Source organism: Filicampus tigris, chromosome 1 (genome assembly GCF_054856515.1).
Source record: "Filicampus tigris isolate MCC_2025a chromosome 1, RoL_Ftig_1.0, whole genome shotgun sequence".
Lineage (NCBI taxonomy): Eukaryota > Metazoa > Chordata > Actinopteri > Syngnathiformes > Syngnathidae > Filicampus > Filicampus tigris.
The window spans coordinates 29032979-29057350 of record NC_141217.1 but is presented as its reverse complement, the minus strand read 5'-3'; the positions used below and the strand labels follow the sequence as shown (position 1 = coordinate 29057350).

Genomic DNA, 24372 nt, shown 5'->3' with positions numbered 1-24372 from the left:
GCAAATCGGGACATATGGTCACCCTAAGCAGAGATCTTTTTCATGGCCGCATTTTCCTAACCATTTAACCATTTACTATGACTCATAGGGGAAGTCAACATAAACATATTTTCAGAGTTAATACACCCATTTTTAGCCATCTCTGGCCATTTTGTCCCTTCTGTCGACTGAAAATGACATCACAACTGCTAAGGGCTCAGGTATCGACCAATCACGACTCAGCTTCAGAAAACATGTCAGGTCATGATTGGTCATTACCTGAGCCCTGAGCAGTTGTGATGTCATTTTCAGTCGACAGAAGTGACAAAAAGGCCGCCCCCGGAGATGGCTAAAAAGGGGTGGATCTTGCTGCTTAATTCATATTCCACAAACGCAATATTAATCAGAATGCTGTGTTTCAACTAATGGGCCTACTGGGAGCATATTCTTGAAAAAAAATGTGTTTGGGTTGATTTCTACTTTAAGCCTAATTCACACGGCAGGATAATCAGCCCGATATTAGCCCCGAATCTCCGCTCTCTGCAATCGTAGGTCGGGGTCGACTCTCGTAATGGCTGCAAAAATAATCATAGCAGATAACCCTGCCATGTGGGGTGCGCCCAGCCTGATCTCGGCCGCTCGTAAGGACGTCCGACCTCAAATCCGGGATACTCAACATGTTGGACTTTTTGGCCTGACTTCGCACCGTGTGTGCTGTGCGCCGAGGACAAACCAGCACGCAGCCAGTTAACACTACAGTGACGTAGAGCCAATCAGAAGTGACCGGGCGGTTTTATACAAATGTTTTATTTATCCGTCTATATGTTGAGTGAGTGATTAAGAAGTGCAGCCCATGTTGTTTACATATCATGTTTCATGAAATGAAGTGATGTGTAGGAAGTGGTGGAGCCACTGGATTATTGTTTATCCATCTATATAAGAAGTTGAGTGATTAAAAAGTCAAGTCCACGTTTATAATATGTTTAATGAAACAAACTGACATGTAGGACCAATCACGGCTCAGATTCAGAGAACAGGTCAGCTGTGGTTGGTCGTTGTAAGCAGTTGTGATGTCATTTTCAGTCGACAGAAGACAAAATGGCCACCCCCAGAGATGGCTAAAAACAAGTGCATTTTGCTACTTAACTTATATTCCACAAACGCAAAATTAATCAGAATGCTGTGTTTCAACTAGTGGGCCTGCTGGGAACATATTCTTGAAAAAATTATGCTTGGGTTGACTTCCGCTTTAACTAGTCTAGAAGTAGGGGTGGGCGATATTAGATCGTTAAGGGGTTTAACGTGTTGACGATCTCATAAAGCCGAAAGATCGTTTGATCGTCTACAGGGCACATTCTATACAGTTTAGCTCTATGGTGGCTCAAAGCCGCTGACGCATACCCGACCAACCAATCACAGCACGGACAGTGCACCGTACGTGACACTCCCCCGCCTCCCTCTTTGTTTGGAAAGCGGAAAGTCACCACGAAATAGAGTTGTTCCCGAAAGTCCACATCCACAGTGTCGATTTGGTTTGGCTTTTCCTCGGAGGAGAAAGCGCAAACCAGTTATTTGCAAAGTTTGCAGAGACTCGGTCCGGACGTCAGATGGCGACATGACAAACCTGTTTAATCACTTTTGTGGACAGCGCCCGCAAAAAAACTACGCCAACAGCCAAAGCAAACGGAAATCAGACACATGGTAGCCAGAGGCAGCCGCTAGCTCCAAGCTAACACAACCCACGGTAACATAGTCATTTAACAAGGGTACTCCATATGAAAAAACAAGAAAGCAGTGTAAAGAAGTAACTGTGGCAGTGACGCATTACCTTGCTGAAGACGATTTCCATTAAAACAGTAGAAAACGAGGGGTTTAAAAGACCCTTTAAACTCGTAACTAGACCCGTGTTACAAGCTGTGTTTTTATGTTTATGTTGTGATACCTTTTATGTTTACATCCACTGCACATTTTGATACAAATTGTTACTATTCAAATTAAAACCTGTTCAGAAAGCTTAGCTGGCTTAAAATGTCTTTTTTTTTAATTTAGAGTTTTATAATGTTTAACATGAGGAAAAAGGTCAAAAATTTGCAAATTGGTCTAAAAAAAAAACAATGTAAAAAAAAGAATCATGAGAAAACCATGATTTTGATCTTCTTTTTAAAAAATCGTGATATGATATTTTTGTCATATTGCCCACCACTACTATATACTCATGTTCATTGAGGCACACCTGACCACAGGGTCAGAAACCTCAAGAGAAGATCAAGAGAAGGTGGCCTTGCCACCTTAAGCCTAAAGAAAGATGATGTCCCTTTAAAGCGACTCCCTCAAAACCTCGGCTCATTTGCCTGATAGAGCTCCGCCTGGCACCCTCGGTGTAAAAAAAACAAACTCAAGTAGCTTTTAGTAACAGCTGGAGGAGCAGTATTGCTCCTGGTTACCATGTATAATTAATCGCATGGCGCTGCTGGTCTTCGTTCAGTTCAGCTCTAACCCCGAGTACTCCACGTGACCATTTCAGTCCTGCACTTAACACCCAAGATGATGGAATTGGCCATAGATATGGGACTTACACAGCAAAGATATTCCTGTCCCTAATGTGTCTTTCATATGAGAATCGATTAAATATAGACTGAGTTATCCACAGCAGGTAAAAAGCGAGAATGGATCAATCGTCATTTTGATGAGTAAGAGAGAAAAGTTTTCATTTGTCTTCTTTTTTATGGAAGCTATTGGAGTTACTCAAACATGTTCAGCATTACATCACTCGCTGCTCCAACAATGATATCTTAAGACCCTGTAAAGTGAATTTGGAGATCTGTTTCCAAATGCAATTACATGTTTGAAGATAACTGATGACTGTGCAGTATTGAACTATGGAGCTCCAGCGTTGAAGTGTTTTCCCCCCATTTCTGTGTTCCTAATTTATTTTGGGTGTGGCTAAAACAGGTGCCCAGTGACATAATTGTTGACCAGCAAGAGTCCCCATAACCCATTGCATAATAACCTGGGCACGTATATCAGCGGTTATCTGGCACAATTGCGAGTTACTTAGGTATTAATACTGGGCCCATTTCTACTGTACCTCGAGCTAGCTGTGCTTAGACCCCCCAAAAAAAACATATTTCTTGGATGCTACAATTTACAGAATAGCTGAGTGCAATTATTCTAATGTATTTATTAAAAAAAAGCAATGAGGTGACACCGCAGATGGGCCCGCTGCCTGTCCGCCGACTGAACGGTGTCCTGGAAGCCTGTTTGTTAGCTTGCAAGCTAGCGCTTCTTGTCATGGCATGGAAAGTCCTACGATGACCCAGTGGGATATATTCCAGCTACCAGAAGCTTTAAGCAGATATATTTCTGTTGCTTAAACAACGTCGGTATGTGTAGGCATTACAAAGTTGTCGGACAAAATGGCACTGATATTTCAGCGGGTCATCATTTTGAAAATTCAGTGAAATACCCACAGTGTTTGAGAGAGGACACAACCGTTTGACTTTTAAATTTTTTTTTTATTCTGAAGCCTCAATTAAGATAACTGACTTTTTTTTTTTTTTTAGTCATTCAAATTTGGCAGGTTTTCTGATAACACTTTTCGCTTTGCTACGTCAAATTCCAGAGCATTCAGCCTATGTGATCGGTCCGTCTATTCGCTTCTGATGGACGCCCAATTTGTATGTGATAAATGATAGATGGGAACCTAAAAAAAATAAATAAATAATCGGACGAAGCAGTCGGAAGCCCATTTTTTCTATGTAATCGTCTATTTTTGCAGTTGGACTTCAATGGCCAAACCGAGGCTTCCGTTTCCCGCTGGCCGCGGCCGAGGTCCTAAAGGTCCTAAAAGGAGACATATTTTGTCCCTCCATGGGGAGGTTTCTGTTTCCCATTGGCCGAGGTCCTAAACGGTACAAAAAGGCAAAAAAGGTCCTAAAAGGAGACGCAATTTGTCCGTCCGCGGTAACGATTTCATGCCACGGTGAGTCTTTCGTTTCAAATATCACTCAGCGGGGCGGGAGATGGGGTGCTAGTGGAAGTTGGTAGACGTAAACGCTAACGGAAGCCCGTTACAGCCCGACGGACCGGCCTATAGGCGATTACTATTTGTTCCGGCGGACAAAAAGATGGATGGACGGACGGCGGAAGGTGATAAACGGACCGTGAAATTTCAGTAAAACGCCCAGATCTGTCAAATTCAGAAGACATTTATTTTCACTTTACAGGGACTTTAAAGCGGAAGTCAACCCAAAAATATTTTTTTCAAGAATACGTTCCCAGCAGGCCCAATAGTTGAAACACGGCATTCTGATTAATTTTGCGTTTGTGGAATATAAATTAAGCAGCAAAATGCACTTGTTTTTAGCCATTTTATCTTCTGTCGACTGAAAATGACATCACAACTGCACAACAAACAATCGCGGCTGACCTATTTTCTGAATCTGAGCCGTGATTGGTTGTTGTGAGCAGTTGTGATGTCATTTTCAGTCAACAGAAGACAAAATGGTCGCCCCCAGAGACGGCTAAAAACGAGTGGATTAACATTTATTCCACAAACGAAAAAATTAATCAGAATGCCGTGTTTCAACTAGTAGGCCTGCTGGGAACATATTCTTGAAAAAAATATGTATGGGTTGCCTTACGCTCTAAGCTCCACGTTTTTAAATGTTTTTGACAATTTGGTAACTGGCAACCTTTGTTTGCAGGTTTATTTAGACGAATGACAGCCAACTAAAGCAGTCAGCTTTAGCAAGAGTGCCTAGTTCAGCCAGCACAACAGGATATCCAACCAATGCTGACTCAAGCAGTAAACGGGAAAAGGCTCTCGTATGTACTTTGTGTTTTTCTAGTGTTTCTACAACTGGTACTGTGTGGAAGTATTTTCGAGGAGAAGTTCCACAGAAGAGTCAAGTGAACCAGGTGAAAGCCAAAGGTTTGTGTGTGTGTGTGTATGAGAGAAATATGCATCTGGCCATTGCGCTTCAACTGCCTTACGTCTGGGATAATAATACTCAAAACAACTGGGATCGGCCCTTCGTATCTCAGATGATAACAAGTGTTGGACCATGACCGAAGATTAGTGGGCTTCATCAAAGGGATGGGTGAGATGCAGTTATTCAGAGATATGGCTGACACCGGTGCTTCCACACACAGAAAAAAAGCAAAGGGGCGGAAGGCTTGATAAGTAAGGTATGATGACCCAAATGCACGTGACTTCTCGGCCGCAAATGATGAAATTGGTGGTTACTTGACTGTCATAATCTGTTCATCAAATTGGTGTGAGAAGGGTGATTTCCGCCTATGACTCATAGTGTAACCTTTTGCACACCAATAAGCAGTGAGTCGCGGTTGGTATTTGCCGAATACACACATGGTCGAATTCGACTGTTTAGCGGGCCTCACAATAACGGCAAAAGCATTTTTGAGCTGTGTAATCATAGTAGTTAGGCCTGCTAACATGAGCCGGATTACAGTAGCCAGTAGTTCTATTATCAGTATGATCACAGTGGGGTACGCATTGTTATAATTCATCACTCTCATTAAGGGATTGAGCTCCATCCAGTCGGGAATCATCGTCATCATCATCATCATCATCATCATCATCATCATCGAGATATTGGGAGCTGATGAGGTTCAGCCCATATAGGCGCATGTTTCCACTCCCAACGGCTGTCACACATGACTTAACCAGCCGATCCCACACTACAAGATATGATTAAATAAAAATATTTCATTTGACTTACCGATACCAGGAGCGGAGTAGATGAAATACAGTGCCGAGGTTGAGAGCGAAAAGAGGAATAAAAGCCCAAGGTATGACCTTCTCCGGAAACGCAAATGTGTCGGCATTATACAGGCAGCAAGAAGCACACGGGGGCACGTTCGCGTTATCTACAGTATACACAGCCAGCAGACAGAGCGGTTCCGAAGTGTCCAGGTGCTGGAAGGTTCGCACAGTGGTAGGCTTTTAACGATCCGAGCGGTGTGGTGGTGTCGCTCTCTGCGGCAGCGTCGAGGCAGGAGACGGCCAAGAGCTCACGTAGATTTCCTCGGCAGGTTGACAACAGGAGAGGTCCTCCGGTAATCAGTCCAGTCATACGAATTCCATTCCTGGCATGGGGTGGCTTCGGTTCTAATAGCGGCTAAAGTCCGAGGTGGAAATCATAAAAAACACATACACACATACCACGCGCACACACGTGCACGTACACAACAACGGAGGGCTTTGGCGGTGACAGAGCGAAGCAGCCGAGAGGTATCTGGCCGGAGGAGGGGTACTCTCAAACGGGTAATGTCAGACCGGAAATGGTATTCTCTGAAAGGAAAAGGTGGGGTTTCTTCTCTCTTTTTTTTTAAACTCCTCCCTGTGAAGCAAACTGCCTGCAAACAGAAGCGCGTCACTTTCTCAGTATCAGCGGTCCAAGAGCCTTTCCTTTTACTACGACACCCTGAGAGAACGGTAAGTGGCGCTTCGTTATCTGTGAAAATATGTTGTATATTACATTTAAACCAAGCAAATTATAAAAATGACTGTATATGATTGTAACGTTATCAAAAATAACTTAATATTACATACCTTCATTACTCGCGTCTATATTTTAACATTCACTCTTTGCAGATGCATCACTCTATCATTCAGGGGAAATGTTAAGTTTCCATTGGAGCGCTGCACTCAATGCTGCAAATTATATCACTGTCCGCTTTGCCCGAAATTCAAACCGGCTCGTCTCCCTTAAGTTGTCCAGCACCTGGAAGTGCACATAAAATATGCCATCACGTTTCAAGGTAATGCCTGTTTGTGTATTTCTAGCTAAAATGCATCTGTCTTTGCACGTTTACCCATATTTGTATATACATAGGTGTCTGTGTGTGGTTAACGTTTTTTCTTTTCTTTTTTTTTTCGGGGGGTAGGGGCCTTCTAAAAAAAAAAAAATGAAGGTGTAATCTATCCTACAGAAATTGTGCTCATTTTTATTATATTTATATTTTTATTTTCACTGTATTTTTACATTCAATCTTTGCAGATGCATCACTCGACCATTCAGGGAAAGTGACGTTTGCAATGCAGCACTTTCTTTTTTGTTTTGTTTTTTTTAAATTACTTTAAGTAAGCTCTAGAAGACTTCGTTGACATTGACTGTACTTTTTGATGACTCTCTTTATCACTTGCACAGCAGTAATTATTCGGTACTGCAGCACCTGTCACGTCCCAAATGTTCTTTTAGTTATAGTTGCTTGTAACTTTAATACGTGTGTAGCTCAAAACTAACACACATTCCTTGTGTGTTTCTACATGGCTAATAAAAATAAAATGCTGGTATTACTATTATTTTTTTTAGACTGACATGCCTGTATTGAAGTAATTGTGGTGTGTACTAATGGAAAACTCCATCCTTGGCAGGTTGATACGGTGCAACTGTATAATTTGTTTGAATAAAAAATGGTATGTAATGTTATGTCTTATTTCAGCTATGGGAAATTACTTGCACGCTGGACGGATGCTTCAAAGGGAGTTCTGTGAGGTGAAATCCTTCCTGTGTTCTGATTTAGGAAGCACCAGCTGAACAACACTTCTGAGGTTGATTTCATCAATGGTTTCATTTATTTTTTAAGCCGACTTTTATAACAATGTTTCTTTTCACTGAGAAATCCTTCCTTATGATTAACAAAACACATAAAACAACTTTGATGCTATTGACTTAAAAAAAAAAAATTTGAATAATGGAAAAAAATGTTGAAGCAAGAGGAGCAACAACAACTTCTATCGGCTGTACCCACATGTGATAAAGATGGAGATCTAACAGATGATGTGGTGCTGCACTGGAGATTGACCAAATGGTCCGGATTCTGAGGAGGACCTACTTCTCCAAAGGAGTCATTCTGCAACGCTTTATCTTGAAATGGACTTACACACTATTCGAGTTTGCGTTGTATAGCACTGCATTGTCTATTAACTGTTTCCACTCAGCATCCATTGCAGCCTGGTCATCCTGGAAGGGGGATCTCCCCTATTTGTGGCCCCTTACATAAGATCCTACTTTTCCTCTGATATTCTGGAAAGTATTGAAAAAATACATACATAAAAATAAATAAACTATGATTACTACAATTATACAATACTTTCAAAATATGTAAATATTTAACAACTATAACATGAATATTACAAACAGCTACTGGTCATAACATTCTGATACAGGTATATAAATATTATTGGACATTTTATGTAAATATTCTTACAAGTTTATTATAATGCAACATCATCACATGGCTTTTTAGAAATTATAAGTATAAGTAGAAATATTGAGTATTATCAGTAGAAACAGTACAATGTGCGCACGTCGATGTTACAAAGGCTTTTCTAAATTTCTATACTATAGTTAATTATAGCCAAATTTTATAAAATTATGGTTCTGACAATCAAAATTCTGGTTCTGGTTCTTCAAGGTACTTGAGGTAGTATCACGTCAGAGGAAACTAACTTAAGGGTTATGCTCGTCAGAGGAAACTAATTTAAGGGTTATGCTCGCACTGATCTCAGAAGCAAATGTCTACCAGCCTATGGACTAACTATAAATTTTAAACATAACCACGTTACTGTCACGCTTATACGCTGCCTGATCGTAGAGGGGGGGGGGCGAGGGGTACGTGCCAATAGTAAGCGGCGTTAATGCGCGTTTTACAAGTTGTTGTGAAGATGTAATCTTTTTTATTTTCATCACTTTTATTTTCAAATCTGTACTACCATCACTTCATGTTGAAAATGTAAACACTTTTATTTGCATTTTTTTTACGACAACCACCACTTCCTTTCTGAGAATACCCTTTCCGGTCTGACAATACCCCTGTCTGAGATTACCCCTCCTCCAGCCAGATCCCCTTGGGAGAGAAAGAAACCAGGCGGCCTTGTCGTTTTGCAGTGCTGGGCCATCATTTGGAACGCTGTTGTCGCTGATGGGACTCGGCCCCGCCTGAGCTCTCCCTCCCAGCTAGCCGGCCTGCCTGCCCGCCTTGTCTTGCTTTGCTGCCTGCTTTGTCTTGCCTTGCTGCCTGCTTGCTTTGCTGCGATGAGCTTTTCCCGCAGGAAAGTGAGCAGTGGCACCTCAGTGGGCGTAGACCCCGAGCAACACTGCAGCGTGCCTTCAGCGTTAACCTGTCGTACGACGTCACCTATGAATACATGGGGCTCTGGGGTGGAGGGGGGAATTACGGAAGCAAGCCAACAAATGCGAATATTGCACTGTTAAACATGTCATTGTTTATGCTTCACTGCTTTCCATTAGGTAACCCGCCGGGTTTTCTCTCCATTTGGTAGCAGGGTTCTTGATTGTCGCTGTGCCTGCCTACATGAAGCGTAAATTTGTTGCATGGTACACTTTCGTTCCTGCACTTGACAATTGACGCCGCTGAGGTGGTTTATGGGAAATTGCGTCCGTTTACTTAAAACGGCCACGTGAAACATCGATTTTTTTAATTGAAAAAAAAAAACCCTCACCTAGTTAACCCTCAATTATATATATGAAGCAAATATATATTTAAACAACTGAGCGCGAATTAAACTACATTGGTCTGTATTTTCTCCGCATGCGTGTGAAGTAGAAACTACAACTCCCAGAAACATATACTCCGGAAGTGGAATTGTGACGTTAAAACAGGCATGGCGCTGTCGAAATGGAAGCTACAGTCTTTTTAAGGACAAACGTTCGTTTTCTTATTTGGACTGATAATTATAATAATGGCATATGCTAGAGTTAGCGTTCTGTTGTTTGTTTTGTTTTTTTACCTGTGCTTGTTAGAGCGAACAGAGACGGTAAAGACTTTGGACGAGAGCGACAACGAGAGAAGGGACTCTCTCCATAAGGATTATTCTCTTTATGACAACCAGCTTTCAGCAACTAAACATGACATTGAGGAGGCTCGTGATTTACTCGACCGACCCCAAGACAATGCGGCTGTCAGGTTTGACCTTATGGTTTTAATATAAATGCTTTGAGGAGAAGCAATAGGTTACTCAAAAAACACACAGTACTGGATGGACGAAATCAATCGATATGAACTCTCGTGTTATCTCTCCAAAACACAACACTTAACGACGTTAATCCAAGTTATTTGGTGTAAAAGATTAATTGTGAGACTCATCGGAGAAATGTTTTAAGAACTGAAATTTAGTCATGTTTCTCATAACAGCTATTATCAGACAGAATAGGCTAAAATGGTACATAAGTGTATTGCTGACTATATAGTTAAAATCTAATCACTAATTGGTGAATAACTTGTTATTTTCTTTTCTAAATAGTGCATGAATGTCAAATAGTGAAACATATCAACTACAAATATGTCAATTCAAATATTTAACAATATCATTTTAAAGCAAACTTTGTGTTCAAAGGACGATATAGTTGTCAAAGCTCTTCAGTTACAGAATGCACATTCATTCAGGAGCTGCTATTTGCCACAGCTCACGCCCAGTCACCCAGCACATTGACTGCCTGCTTCAGCCCACCTGGGAGCTTATATGGCACTCCTACCCTTTCATTTGCAATGGTCCTTCAAACACTTGACACTCAAATATGTATGAAAAAGAAAATAAAGAGCGACTTTTAACTTAAAACAACTACTGTACATACAATTATTTGCAAGCATGCTGGGAAGTGTGCGGCTTCACCATCACTACACCATATGTAGTTTCAGTTATTTTATTTTTTTTAATCATTTTTGTATTTATTTTACTTTGTGAACAAAAATGATTTTCAATTTTAGTTTCAGTTATGTAGTTAGATTTCATGAAGTATAATAACCTTGGTACACACACATACATACAAAATAAACAATGCCAAAGTCGGCCACACTAACTGGTTTTGAATTATTTGTTCATACACTTGAAACAGCACAGTCGGCGTTATGAGCAACCAAGTGAGTTTAAAATAACAATAACCGATCACAAAACCAGAACAATCAGAAGGTGATCCAAAACATCCAATCTATTTAAACAAGTTATTGACTGTACAGTAGATACTAGATACAGCCACTTTTCGCGGGTGATTGGGAATAGCTCACGAATAGCCAAAATTTGCGTATTGGAATGCATTGGGAAAAAAAATAACAATTAAACACTAAAAATTCTCCCCAAAACGCTGATAAATATTCAATCCATGAAAAATGTTTCTTAATCCACTTGTAATACTGAGAAACATTGGATTATTAACGATGGCAGCACAGAATGTTCCTGGAGTGAACGAGATTGTATTTGCTCTAATGTCTTATTTTGTGGATCCGATCAATGATGCCGTTGAATAATGGACAAATTATAACATCACAAGCCATGACAGATTTTTCAGCTATCCTCTCTGTCAGTGCTTTTTGTGTATCGTTGCATTGCTTGTTTATGCATCATTGGTTCTACGAACATTTGCTATGCCTGCCAGGAACTTAAAGAGACTGACAACCGGCACCAGATGCCCGTTTCGAGTGTCATAACCGACAGCGAGACCAGTGCACCGAGGCTTTCCAATGCAAGATATGTAATGCATTGTGATTTTGCGATAGAGAGATTACAGCTCACTTGAAATCACTATACGATTTTTCAAACACATCATTCTATGTGCATGATAAGATTTATTTAAAGGTACACTGTGAAGAATGTAATGTCATCTAACGGTGAGCGAATACAACGCTACAATCTTAGTTCAAGGCGCATGCTTTTTGAAGCATACACACTACAGTTCCTCAAAGCCTACCACCAATTTCTTTACCAGAGGTGCAAGCAAAATGTCATCACAACCAACTTCTACTAATCCCTGAAGTGATGAAGTAAGTGCATTGTGTATGTTACACATTCTGTCATCATGATGTTGAGGAACTACGTTCACTAAGTTTGTCTCCTTTGGGTATCCGAAGCAGAAAGATGGCGGCGAAACATGAGTTTCACTTCCTGTAGGGGAGGTGTGCCCTATTGTAATATAAATGGTTTAGGGATTACTTCACCTAAATTTACATTTGAAAAAATACATTGATGTGATAGAGCATATTTTTTTCTGCATAGTATTGACATTAATAGTTTGTTTAAAATGAATTAAATCAAAACATTTTACACACTGTCCCTTTAATAACTTGAGCTTTTATTTTGCTGTTTGAAAAACAACCTTTGTTGAGCCAAAGTGCCTATTTTACGTTTGAAAAATCGCACATATAACCTGCAAACAGAAATATATAACAATTCAAAGAGAAACAATGATCTTTTCTCAGTTTAGTCTCAAATGTACTTAGTCAATCTGAAATCTGTTTAATGACAAAGATGATATTTTTTTCAGGGTGCCACAACTTATTCTGTTGGATAAATGGAAACAGTCAAATACACAGGCAGATTGTATCTTTTGCATTCCAATGGAAGAGCATTTGATTTTTTTTCCCTGCCTGTTACTATAAACTGCTGTCATATATAGAAAGATGTATATTTCTAATGACAAAAATATTTGAAAAAAACACTTTCAACTCTCGTAATAATTGATGATAATAATAATAATAATGCTGTGAGCAAACTTCCTGTGATCATTCTTTCACTTTTAACCAAACTGCAGACCAGCTAAGCAGTATAAATTGCTTTAAAAAAGTGGCTTTGCCAAACATCCATTCCACACTTGTGCAACCAGATCAAAGAGCACATTTTGGAGGAGAGAAAATACATCCCATTTTACTCTGCCAGTACAAATAGAATGTGGTTGTTTTTTTTTTATCTGCCACCAGATTTTTTAAAAAAAGGCGTATTTTCGTCAAAAACCTGAATATCGGAGCCAATAATCAGCCCGGCCAATAATCGGACTAACCCTAATCAGCAGGAATGATACATGCTTTCAAATTTTTGTAGTATCAATTGTTAGAGGAGACTTGAGACATCCATTTTCTGAAGCACTTAACCTAACTAGATCGTAAGCGTGGAATAAAGTTATTGTTTGTTTTAGCCTGCGCAATACTGAACATCATAAGATGGCAATGAAAAGTTCACTTTGTGCTGTGGTTACCCTCAAGTATAGTTGCATTGAAGCGTGGAGAATCTGAGCAGATAGTCAAGGTTAAGTGATTAATAAAATGCAACAGTCCCGAACATAGCGATTTCCTGCTAGTTCTTGTTCCAAATCACCCGCAGAGGCTCGACAGCGGAGGTTGGCGCAGCTAGCTTAGTTTCGCCAACTAGCCCGGCTTCATAGTCCTGCTTTTGTTTACGTGACATCCGCCCCTTAAAGGGCCTGCCAGACCCAGCAGCAATCTACGGAGATTCCCCTGGTCGCGCTATGTCCTCCGGGATGTTGAAAGTGCTCTTGAACTAATCAATTTGTCCTGTAATTCAATGTCAATTAAGTCCACACGATTATAGTATCCAATCGCGATAGACCGATATGTTTTTTTCAGGGCCGATACCGATTATTTGTAGTCAAGGAGGCCGATAATCGTCTGGGCTGATTATCAGTATAATCGGTCTATCCCAAATATCCCGCAGCAAAGGTATAATTACAGTTAAAAAGGAAAAGACACGGCCTGGTCGTCCTCGCTATCCTGCATCTGACACCTCCATCCGGCCGGCCGTCTGAAGCCTCCACCCTTGAGGCGGGCCCACGACCGTCGTGCCGAGTGACCACCAAGGGAGCATCCGCTACGAATCTTATTCAAGTGAATGACAGCAGTGTGTGCGCGAATGGTTTTTTTTTGCGTCGCTATTTATAAAAATATATATATGTCTTATTAGAGTCGTAGCTCTCGACTACAGCTGGCTGTAATGTACAACCTATAATTCTTTTCAATCGCCATATTGTGAAATTTGGGTATCTGCACAGAGTTCACCCGCAAATCCCGCGTACCATAGAGCCCTGTAAAGTACTCCCACTCCACCGACATCTCTTTCTCCTTCACAGCAGTGCTTGTTTTGAACATATGGGCTTCGCATGCTAAATCCAGCAATACTTTTTTTTGGGTGATATCGGACCGATATCCGATTCAAATATCGGATCGGGCCACCCCGACTAACTATTGTGGCTATGATGACACAATGAAATCATGCCAATGTGTTTTGGAGAGCACAACCATTAGACTCAGAATCAACAAATAAGTTTAGATCAGCAACATCTATTATTGGGGGGAAAATGTGCTAAATGTGGTCTCACTGTGCTAACCATTTGTAAAGATCCACTGAGACACTTGAAACATACTATAACATTTACAGTTTGATGAACATGCCTATTCTGTTGTGAACTGTTTCCAGCAGCTTTGGGGATTTGTCCATGTTATTTTGAGAATGTCATTCCTATTTCAAGAAATGAGCCATACCAACAGAGAACAACTGTAACATCAGGGGTGCTGAATAATTGTGGCACACATGATTTGATGTAAAATAGTTATTTCTTCTTGTGGTATTTTTTCAATTCCTACTGAATCAATGCAAATTAATAAAAGGTTGAGGTGATCTTTTCTTAAGTTGTGGTCCTATATTATTAAAACCATAATTTATTCGGAGCTAAAGGGGGTGGCAGTAATTATGGAGAGCAGTGTAGCTGTTCTTTTCATAGTCCACCCATTATTTTTATTTTCTCTACTGCTTATCCTCACTTGGGTCGCGGGTAAACTGCAGCCAACCTGTAAAGGTAAGTATAGATTTCTGTGTTTTGTGGAAGCCCATGTGGAGACTGTATGGTGTCATGTGGGTGCCTGGCTCAGTTTTATTGGTCAAATACAGTCAAGCGTCACTAGAAGTTACGTTGGATTGGTGAAACAGTCACGTGACACAAGTCACGACCCAAAATAGATCGCACAAGCAGTAATGAATACCTGTAGATAAAAATATAAGTAGCAAGCGAAATGTAGCTCAGTGCAGCATAGTAGAAATAATAATAATGCATCAGTGTTTCTTCTTAACAAAAATACTAAAGTAAATGTGAGAAGTATGTTCCATTAAATCTACTCTGACAGTACAATTTTAAAGAAATGGTTCTTTAGTAAGTATATCTTAGCTTGTGACCAGCCACTTCTTTTACACTCCTCTCAAACTGCTCTGCTTTTCTCCTTGTAGCAAAACGAATGACACAGAGAACCACACAAATGATTCCATCCACTCCACATCATCAACCAAGCCAACATTGCCAGCTCCCCCAAATCCCAAGGCCATTCTGCCCGTGCAAACGGGCGTCCAGGCCCAAGAAGAAGAGCAGTCCAATGGGTTGACCATATTCTTTAGCCTTCTAGTTATTGGTAGGTTGTCCTTCATTATGTTCATCTTTGTTGTAGCTACAAGCAATAACATAGACAAAGACAAGAGGATGTAGGTACCCACTTGCTGCATACGGGGTGAAGAGGATTAAGTAATTCAATCTGTCCCGTATGTGGTTGTGAAAGACGTCTGACCCACACTGCTGTACAAGTCATGCATTTTTCAGAATCAGTACCAGTCAAAAATTTGGAACTGCCTTCAAATGCAAATGGTCTTAAAAACATTAGGGGGGGAAGGGAAAGTCAACCCAAGCATATTTTTTTTCAAGAATATGTTCTGTGCAGGCCCCCTAGTTGAAACAAGGCATTGAGCTAAATGTAATGTATCTAACCGTTTGTTGAGAAAGAGCGTTTTGGAGTCCAGAGCAACTGCATGCGTGGTCAAATGTAAATCCAGATAATGAACTTGATTGCAGCTGTTCCACTTGCATTGACAGTCTCAACCTCGTATTGCATTCTAATGGCTTGTTGTGGACAACTCCAATTAATACAAAAACATTTTCCTCTCAATTTTCGAAATAACACCATATTTTAATGCAGGATTCTACATATGTCAGGCTCTGTACAGTTACGACATGTTCTTTTGGGTGCTAAACGCAAGTCAATGAAGCGCTGATCTTATTCCGTATATTATAGTTCCTTCCAGTGTAACTAGGTTGCAGGATATGCATTAGGGTGTGGCTGCACTGTGAATGGAAAATCAGGATACGCAACAACTTCTCCCTCTTGGCAAATATCATAATCCCCAGTTTGAAATACCCAGGATGGTAACTGACCAAATGTCAAACTTGAAAACGCCTGGTGCCAATAGGCGAATAGATGACGTCAAACTTGCTTATTAACAGAGCTGGGCATTTTACTAAAAATTGAGGGTCCATCAATCACCATCCGTCAGCAGCGCGGGTGTCCTTCCGTCATCCGTCTATCCGTCTTTTGGCTAGCCGGACCAAATAGTAAACGTCTATAGGCCATTTCGCCTATCATTTTAAACGGGCTTTCGCCATCGCTTCCATCGATGAACGTCTCGGTTAAATTTTGATCCATCTGGTCGTCTAATCCCTCCCCCCCAAAAAAAAACATGTCATATTCGAACAGATAGTGCACTATTATGTGATTATTTTGTGTATCTACATCATTCTGACCAAAGAGCTTTACAAAGCCTTACATGCACTTACTTTATTTTCAAACTTAAAACGCCCAAAAGTTTGTATAGAATGGCTTACTAGTAACAGAATCCCCTCTTTTCACAGTTTTAGATGCTTGACGATGCTGTCGCGTTCTCCTGCGTTCGACTCCTCCGTCTCCGTTCTTCTTCTTCATCTTTGTTGTCTTCGTCTTCTTCTTTGTCGTCTTCGAGACGAATCAGCTTCGAGAACATACACAGTACGTGACGTGACACGCATGTCATTACATAGACGGGAAATAATGGGATTCCGACTATGCTTCGTCCAACTATTTTTTTAAGTTTCCTGACAATCGTTTATCGCATACAAAGGCGATAGGCGGACCGGTCTGTCACATAGGCGGTATGCCTAGCTCTGATTATTAACGTTTATGTCATATAAAATAATTGAGCCAGATGATGTTTTTCCTCCATCTCAGCGAGGAGCAGTACATGATTCAGTTGTGCTCTGTGCTCCTTCTTGTTACCCCAGGTATCTGCATCATCTTGGTTCATCTGCTGATCAAGTTCAAGCTACATTTTCTTCCAGAGAGTGTTGCTGTTGTGTCCCTTGGTGAGTTTCATTTGACAAAACCTTTTCCCTTAGCTTGTCTCATGTTGAATCACTCAGCTTGTTTTCAACGCCATCATTTTTTGATGTGAGAAACACTATGCACCACATGGCAAGCTCACACAAACTTAAGTTTGCTGTTGAACATAGAAAGGGAGCGGGGATAAAGTTTGCAGCGAAAGAACTTCAGGAACCAAAGGGCACTACAGCAGAACTGAAAGAGAGTACATAAACTGTTTAAGACCGTCACTAAGTTTTAGCAAGTACCCCATAGTTAAGTGTGAGGTCATTTCAGGTTAGTTGTGCTACTTCTAAGTCCAGTTGGCCTTTTTCTGCCCTATTTATGATTTTGGTCAGTCGCACTCCCTCAAACTCAGGGAAGTATCTGTCTCAAGCCCAAAGGTCTTTTCCTTTTCCTTTGCCCCCCTGACTGCATTGAGATGTCGGGGTGTTTGGAGCAGGACTCTGCTGAGGAGAGAGAACAATGTGCCAACAAATCAGGGAGACACTGCTTTTCCTTCCTTATCTCTTCTCTCTCATCCACTTATTGTCTGCCTTCCTTCTCACCATCCCAATCCGTCAAACCTGCCTGTATATATGTAGCTCTCTAAATAGTTTGCTTACACTTATAGTTTGCCTACTGTTTTGCTCTTCCGGTGTTCTCTTCACATCTTCGTCAGGGTTGGCACTGGGTCATGAAACCTCTTAAACTGGATACACATGCAAGGATTTTTAGAATATTAAAAGATTTATTGTCTTTGTCAGACCCCACACATAAGGATAAAAAAGAAAAACATCAGGCATTGAACAGTTTTGGTCGAATTGTATTTGGGATGCTTCGATAATCCCAACACGGCGCCCCCCACACACAAAGATCCTCTTTCACCACCGGTCATGAATCGAGGACTCCAATTGAAAGTTCTTGAGTGATGACACGTGACCTCACAAAAACAAAGACGACCAGTTTGAGAAGTTCCAACGAGATATAGTCGGGCTCGCTTCCCCGCACACTTTGGGCTCTGGTACCTTTCCTTTCGAGAAGGGCTGGACACTCTTCCCTTCTGGAGTTGCCCAAGGTGAGAGGCACCGAGCAGTTGTGGGCATATTGATTGCCCCCCGGCTTGGCGCCTGTACATCGGGGTTCACCCCGGTGGACGAGAGGGTAGCCTCCCACTGCCTTTGGGTCGGGCGGGTGGTTCCTGACTGTTGTTTGTGCCTATGTCCCAAACAGCAGTTCAGAGTTTTTGGGGTCCTTGGAGGGTGTGCAGGTGAAGGCTCCCCCTGGGGACTCCATTGTTCTACTGGGGGACTTCAATGCTCACGTGAGCAATGACAGTGAGACGTGGAGAGGCATGATTGGGAGGTTTTGGACACTCGGGTGAAGAGAGGCGGAACTGTCAACTGATTACCACCTGGTGGTGTGTTGGCTCTAGTGTTGTCACAATACCAAAATTTTGACTTCAATACTATACCTGCATAAAATACCGCGATACCGGTACCGAAACGGTCCCTCGACAAAAATCTAAAATCAGTAAAAGCAGCTAAACTAAAACTCACAAAAGTACTTTAAAGAAAAAAAACATGCTATTAAGTCAAAATATTAGGATATGCTTGATAAGAAAATAACATTTTAAACTGTGTAAAACACTTGTGACCATTTGTACACATGAGGGAGTGAGATAAATATATTACACTGTTTCTTTCTATACTTACACAATACAATACAATACCATTTTATTTATATACCCGCATTTCATAACAGCTAGGGCTGTAACAAAGCACTTTACTAACAATACAATAAATAGAACAAAAACAATAAAAGGCTGCGATACATGTATTAATAAATATAGACATAAATAATATACACATATAAATAAAATATAAATAACAAAGCCAATAAATTGACATAAAACACTATATACATTTGACACCGGAAAAGAGCCGGAAATTTCAGGTCTGATCAAAAGCCAGAGAAAAGCAATGTGTCTTCAACCGGGTTTTAAAAATGGACAGAGAGGGGGCTTGCCTAACAACCAATGGGAATTCATTCCAGAGGGAAGGACCAGCAGTTGAAAAGGCTCAATCCCCTCTGAGGCTCCTCTTGGTCCTCGGCACCTCGAGAGTTTAACGTAGATAGTGCAGAATGTACAGCATACACTCCAGGTATAAGTGGACAAACTGACAAAATAATGATTGCGGTCGGTGGGCACCGTCCGGGACTTCAACAGGAGCACAATGTGAAGCGGGCAACTTGTAGTTCTACGTAAGAAAGACTTGTTTACAGCTGTTGAACCATGATAGCAATTGTTTGAGCAAAATCCCCGCCCAGTTGAGTGACTGGCGCTGATGTAAAAGCATTTTTTTTCCATTAATGTATGAGAAGGTAAACATGTAAACATTCCATGTTATATTTAATGTTTATAAGTTTAGTTGTTTTTTTTTAAGATTTTGGGGATGTTCATTTCTTATTTTTCACAAAGCATTTTCGCTATGTCGGGTTGAGTGTAGAGTCAACTATATACCGTATTTTCCAGACAAGCCTCACCCACTCTATTTTCTGAAAAAAACCTATACAAGCCATTCCTATCTATGTTGAAAAATTAGGTACTTACTGCTATTACAGAACGATTTTGAACTGTAAACAGAATAAAAATATCCTGGAGCTCGGAAGATGGAGCACATAACACCAATTCTGGCCTCCCTTCACTGGCTCCCAGTGCATTTTAGGGTTCAATTTAAGATTCTTCTATTTGTTTATAAGTCATTAAATGGCCTCGCCCCGGCATACCTCTCCGAGCTCCTCCACTGCTACGCACCTTCCCGCAGCCTAAGGTCTGCGCACCAGGCACTGCTCGAGGTGCCGAGGACTAAGCGGAGCCTCAGAGGGGATTGAGTCTTTTCTGTTGCTGGTCCTTCCCTTTGGAATGACCTTCCATTGGATGTTAGGCAAGCTCCCTCTCTGTCCATTTTTAAAACCCGTGAAACCTTGTGAAATGTGCTGTATAAATAAAATTGTATTGCATTGTATTGTACTTGTCTAATAATAATGACCTCATGCCATGATTACTTCATTATCAGATATAATTGCAGTATTCCATATCAACTATCACAAAGACGTTAATCAATTTGCATTTTGGGATTGCGTTACGTACAACAGGCTTTATATAAGGGAAAATGTGTGAAGATAACACATGAAATGAAATTACACTGGGTAGAAAACACACCCACCTGTGGTCCCCAGTATTTTTGTGTTTTGTCCCTCTGCGACCCAGGACGACAGCCCTCTTGTGAAAGCGTTTGATTGAGAAAAACATACTGTTGTTCTCAAAGTGTGGAAACTAGGGAACAAAAAGTCTAACTAGATATGATGATTTGTCTCTCAATTAAATTATTGTTTCGGCGTATCACAATCACTCATTCGGCTCTGTTTTTTTATACACCCGACACCGTATGGGGAGGGATTCAAAGTTACTTTGCGCGACACGGGAGCAATGACCTTGGTTTTTAGCGCCAAATACGACAACATACTTTCACGTTCTTCTATTCAGGGCCCCAGCAAAAGTGCTAGCTTGATAACCCTCACTACCATGCCTTTGGCCCGCCGCCGGCATACTGTATGTAAACATTGCTTATTTAGATTGACGTGGGTTTTTTTTTTAGTTTTTGTTTAATTTATTTGACAAGCAATGTGTAACCAATCATATGTATATGTATTAGGGATGTCACAATATCGGCAATATCCTGATATCGCGATTTTAAAATTGCCACGATATCCTCGTCGTCATGTCTAGATATTAATAGCAGCAAATCCGTTTCAAAGCCCAAGTTGTTTTCCATTTGTGCAGTTCCAGCATTCTCTGGTGGTTAGTTTATTAGTGCAGTTTAATTTGATGCAATTTTTTTGCCACCAATAATGGATGGATGTTTAAGACCCACACTAATTGCCAGAAGAAAGGGAACATAACACATTTGAGTTCCTCCACAAATTGACCCGATTCAAACTGTGCGCCTGCAATAGCATCCAAGTACGTACCTCAATATTAGGTGTCAATATTAGGTCAGTTATATAAATTGAGGTTAATATTAACTGTACTATTTGAACTATATGTATAATCAGTACCACAGCTAATTAGCATTGTGTAGAGACATTTACAGTACATGCAACTGCTCGTTTATTTGATTTGTATTTCATGTTATACAGAAACCGTACGCACACCCACACAATCAAATGAAACAATTTATTGCTCACATGAACAAAACTATGTTCCAACCAATAAAGGGCCCATAAATCAGTCATACCAGCAAATATATTTCAACATCTCCGTCGGCCTGCTTCAGCCGAACACAGCATTGTGAACTACATAGACTGTGATACGTACTTTGCGCTGCTGTGCTGAGCCAATAGGAGCGCATGACAGGCCTTTATATATCGCCAACCTCCCCACAATATTGTGATAATTATCGTATCGTGAGGTTCATATTGTGATGTTATCGTGACATCCCTAATATACTGTTGCATGTCACTCCCCTTATCAACTCGTCATTGGCAATGTGGCGAACTCAAGGTCAAGCCTGTGGGAGCTTTCAGTGACTAAATGAAAACAAAAGCAACTCTATTTGGAGTATATCATATAATCAGTAATAACTTCAATATGTTCTGCTAGGTGTCTATTATTTGAACCTTTAAATGGACTTCTTGCCTCTGTTTCATGCTTCATCTGCATTACAGTTGGATTGAAATGTTCTTATATGTTAAAAGTGGAACAGAATTTTGTTCTCTTGTCTCTCTATGTTCCTTTTAGGGATTCTAATGGGAGGATTTATTAAGATCATTGAGTTCCAAGAACTGGCAAACTGGAAGGTACAGTTTGACTCATTTTTAATGCGTATTGTATTGTGTAATTTAAATGTTTTAATATATAAATGTATGTGTTTTTGCATTTGCATGTTCTGTCCATTTTTTTTTTGTGCCTTTCTTTTATTGTCTCAAGTTCTCCCGAAATCTTAGATTTCCGGTCTTGATACCTGCCCACACTGTTTGTTGCTCACTTTCTCCCTTGGAGCCCTGACTGTACCCCCTGTTGTCTTTGTTCTGGAGCTTGCCGCCTTTAATTAACATTCCTCATTCTCTACCATCGAGGGAAAGAATGAATGAATGAACAAGAGAGAAATACAGAGAAAAGAGGGGAGGGAGGAAACAGGTTATGTCAATGTTTTTTGCACACAGGGACCCATTGTGTGTGTGTATGTGCGTGCGTGTACATGTGTGTTTTTTCTCCCTTGGCCACTCAGGGATCTGTGTAGTCATTAACCCCAGTGACATGAGCCCCTGGAGCCCATTCCCCCCTCAGAACCTGTGTTCTGAACCTCCCACAAAATATTAGTTCATAAACAAAATGGCAGATATATGTAGTAATAAATATTTTGCAAAAAAGAGGCTCCAAGCTGTTTATGGCCACTCTCAGCTGAATGTTACTGTCCAAAAACCACATAACCTCCGCTAGTTTGTAGGCATGTCACGATATCCAAATGCCACGATACGATAATATCACGATATGACCCTCACGGTACAATAAATATCAAGATATTGTGAAGAGGTTGGCTCACAATACTGTATAAAAGCACACGATATTGTAAAAAAAAAAAAAAAAAAGAGGTCATATTAAAAAAGAACATCACAATATTCTGTTCTTGTACATAATGACGGCATGCACAAAGAAATAGGCTTTGCCAGTCATGCACTCCTATTGGCTCAACAGCGTAAAGTATCAAAGTCTACGTAATTCACAATGCTGTGTTAGGCTGAAGAGGGCCGATGATGATGTTGAAAAATATTTGCTGGTATGACTGATTTATTGGACCTTTTAATCGTTAAAACATCGTTCATGTTATAGCAACAATCTGTTTAATTCAACATGTTGTTGAGCTCAGTCCCTCTCCAGTCTCCAGGCATAACCACTCAAACCAAGAAGAACCAAACTTTTACGCTAGTGTAAAAATTGCATTGAGTGTAAATCGATTAGTTACACCTAAAGAGTGACGCTCAACTGCTACTACTTCTGTAGCAACAGAGCTAACCCAATGTAAATGACACCAGCTTGTGCTGTGTGAGTACGTTCTTAAAACCTGACTCCTTGGAGCCTTGAAAGCCGCTGAATTTGCGGCCGGTGACACGGTGACATCGTGGTTTTGAAGCCCGAGTAGGTGGGGTTGGGATGGTGGGGTCGCTGCCACGCTGCACAAGTATTGATACCACGCATCAAAATAACATTATAAGATTATATGCTTATATGGCACAATGGATATTTTTAATAACACTAAATGTGATGTTGTAATATGATTACACAGCACTATATTGGTACAGGAAGAAGACACAGGTGCCTCTCGCGCATGGCAAAGCTATGGGGCAAGATGGCTCGCCTCTAATTGTGAACATGCATATTAGACGAATATATTTTGTCAGTTATAGACGACATCAGAGAGGTAGAAAGTGCAAAATAATCATATAGCCTAAATCAATCGATTAATCGATCAAATCAATTAATTTGAATAATTTCTCCAAGACGGTTAAAATAACCGTTAAGGATGCAGCTTATCAATACTGCAGTTTTATTCGCTCTCACTGTTGCTCTCTCTCTCCCCCGCTCTCCCTCACTCATACCCTCTCTTCTCTCACTCTACCTCCTGCTCGCTCTCTCAGCGAGCATGTTTCTAAAATTGGCCCATTTTGCAAATCTATCAAACCTTCAGCATCGCTCCACAAAACAGCAAGGTATAGACCCCACCAAGGCAGACGCATCCTGGCATTACAGGCTTTGCCCTTGCCTTTCACCACCAATCTGCTTTCTTTGCCCTTTGCTGCAAAATCCCCCGTCCGCACGTGTGTCCGCACAGTGCAGCATAGTAAAAAAAATCCCTTTTGCATTTGGATTCTGAATACACTCATTTTCCTTGAGGTCTAAAAAAACAGAATGTTGTATCACGCCTGGCCAACCCGTGTCTCGCGAGCCGCATGTGGCTCTTTACCCGGTTTCATGCGGCTCTTAACCCATTAAGGACGGGAGCGCATAACCGCGTTTCTACCACTAGAGCCGGGAGCGCTGTTGCGTCTTTATGTTTCTACCCTTAAATCCGGTAGAGTGAATACATCATTCTCTATTTATTATTTAATTCTCATTCTCTTAACCAATGAAATGCATCAGAATATACACGTGGCGGTGTCATAAGCCCGCAGAGGTTTTGGTTTTCTTCACTAGTATGCCTAATTTAAAAGCAGTAAATTGGCCTACAAAATCAAACTGTGGGCAAGACAAGGCAGTTTTGAGAGAAAAATAATGCACCAAATAAATGTATAAATAAACGACGCATCGACTATTAAAATTGTAGACGATTTTGATCGTCAAAGTCA

General features: G+C 40.8%; 2 protein-coding genes across 3 annotated transcripts in view; one reads left to right on the top strand and one right to left on the bottom strand.

Moving 5' to 3' along the window:
* Positions 1 to 6281, bottom strand: part of b4galt5 (UDP-Gal:betaGlcNAc beta 1,4- galactosyltransferase, polypeptide 5) — a 49156-nt gene extending 42875 nt beyond the window's left edge. Inside the window, exon 1 of the mRNA XM_086030604.1 lies at positions 5724 to 6281. Coding sequence (XP_085886730.1) covers positions 5724 to 5829 — 106 coding nt within the window. The 5' untranslated portion in view covers positions 5830 to 6281. The remainder of the gene's footprint in view (positions 1 to 5723) is intronic.
* A 2341-nt stretch (positions 6282 to 8622) lies between these two features.
* The window catches only part of slc9a8 (solute carrier family 9 member 8), a 28331-nt gene continuing 12581 nt past the window's right edge, over positions 8623 to 24372 (top strand). The window contains exons 1-4 of one of the 2 annotated variants that reach the window (XM_086030583.1): positions 8623 to 9936; positions 15035 to 15213; positions 16887 to 16967; positions 21767 to 21825. In XM_086030583.1, the coding sequence (XP_085886709.1) occupies positions 9713 to 9936; positions 15035 to 15213; positions 16887 to 16967; positions 21767 to 21825 (543 nt within the window). In that variant the 5' untranslated portion in view covers positions 8623 to 9712. Of the gene's footprint in view, positions 9937 to 15034; positions 15214 to 16481; positions 16615 to 16886; positions 16968 to 21766; positions 21826 to 24372 lie in introns of those variants that run through there. The other variant, XM_086030592.1, reaches the window with a different exon arrangement.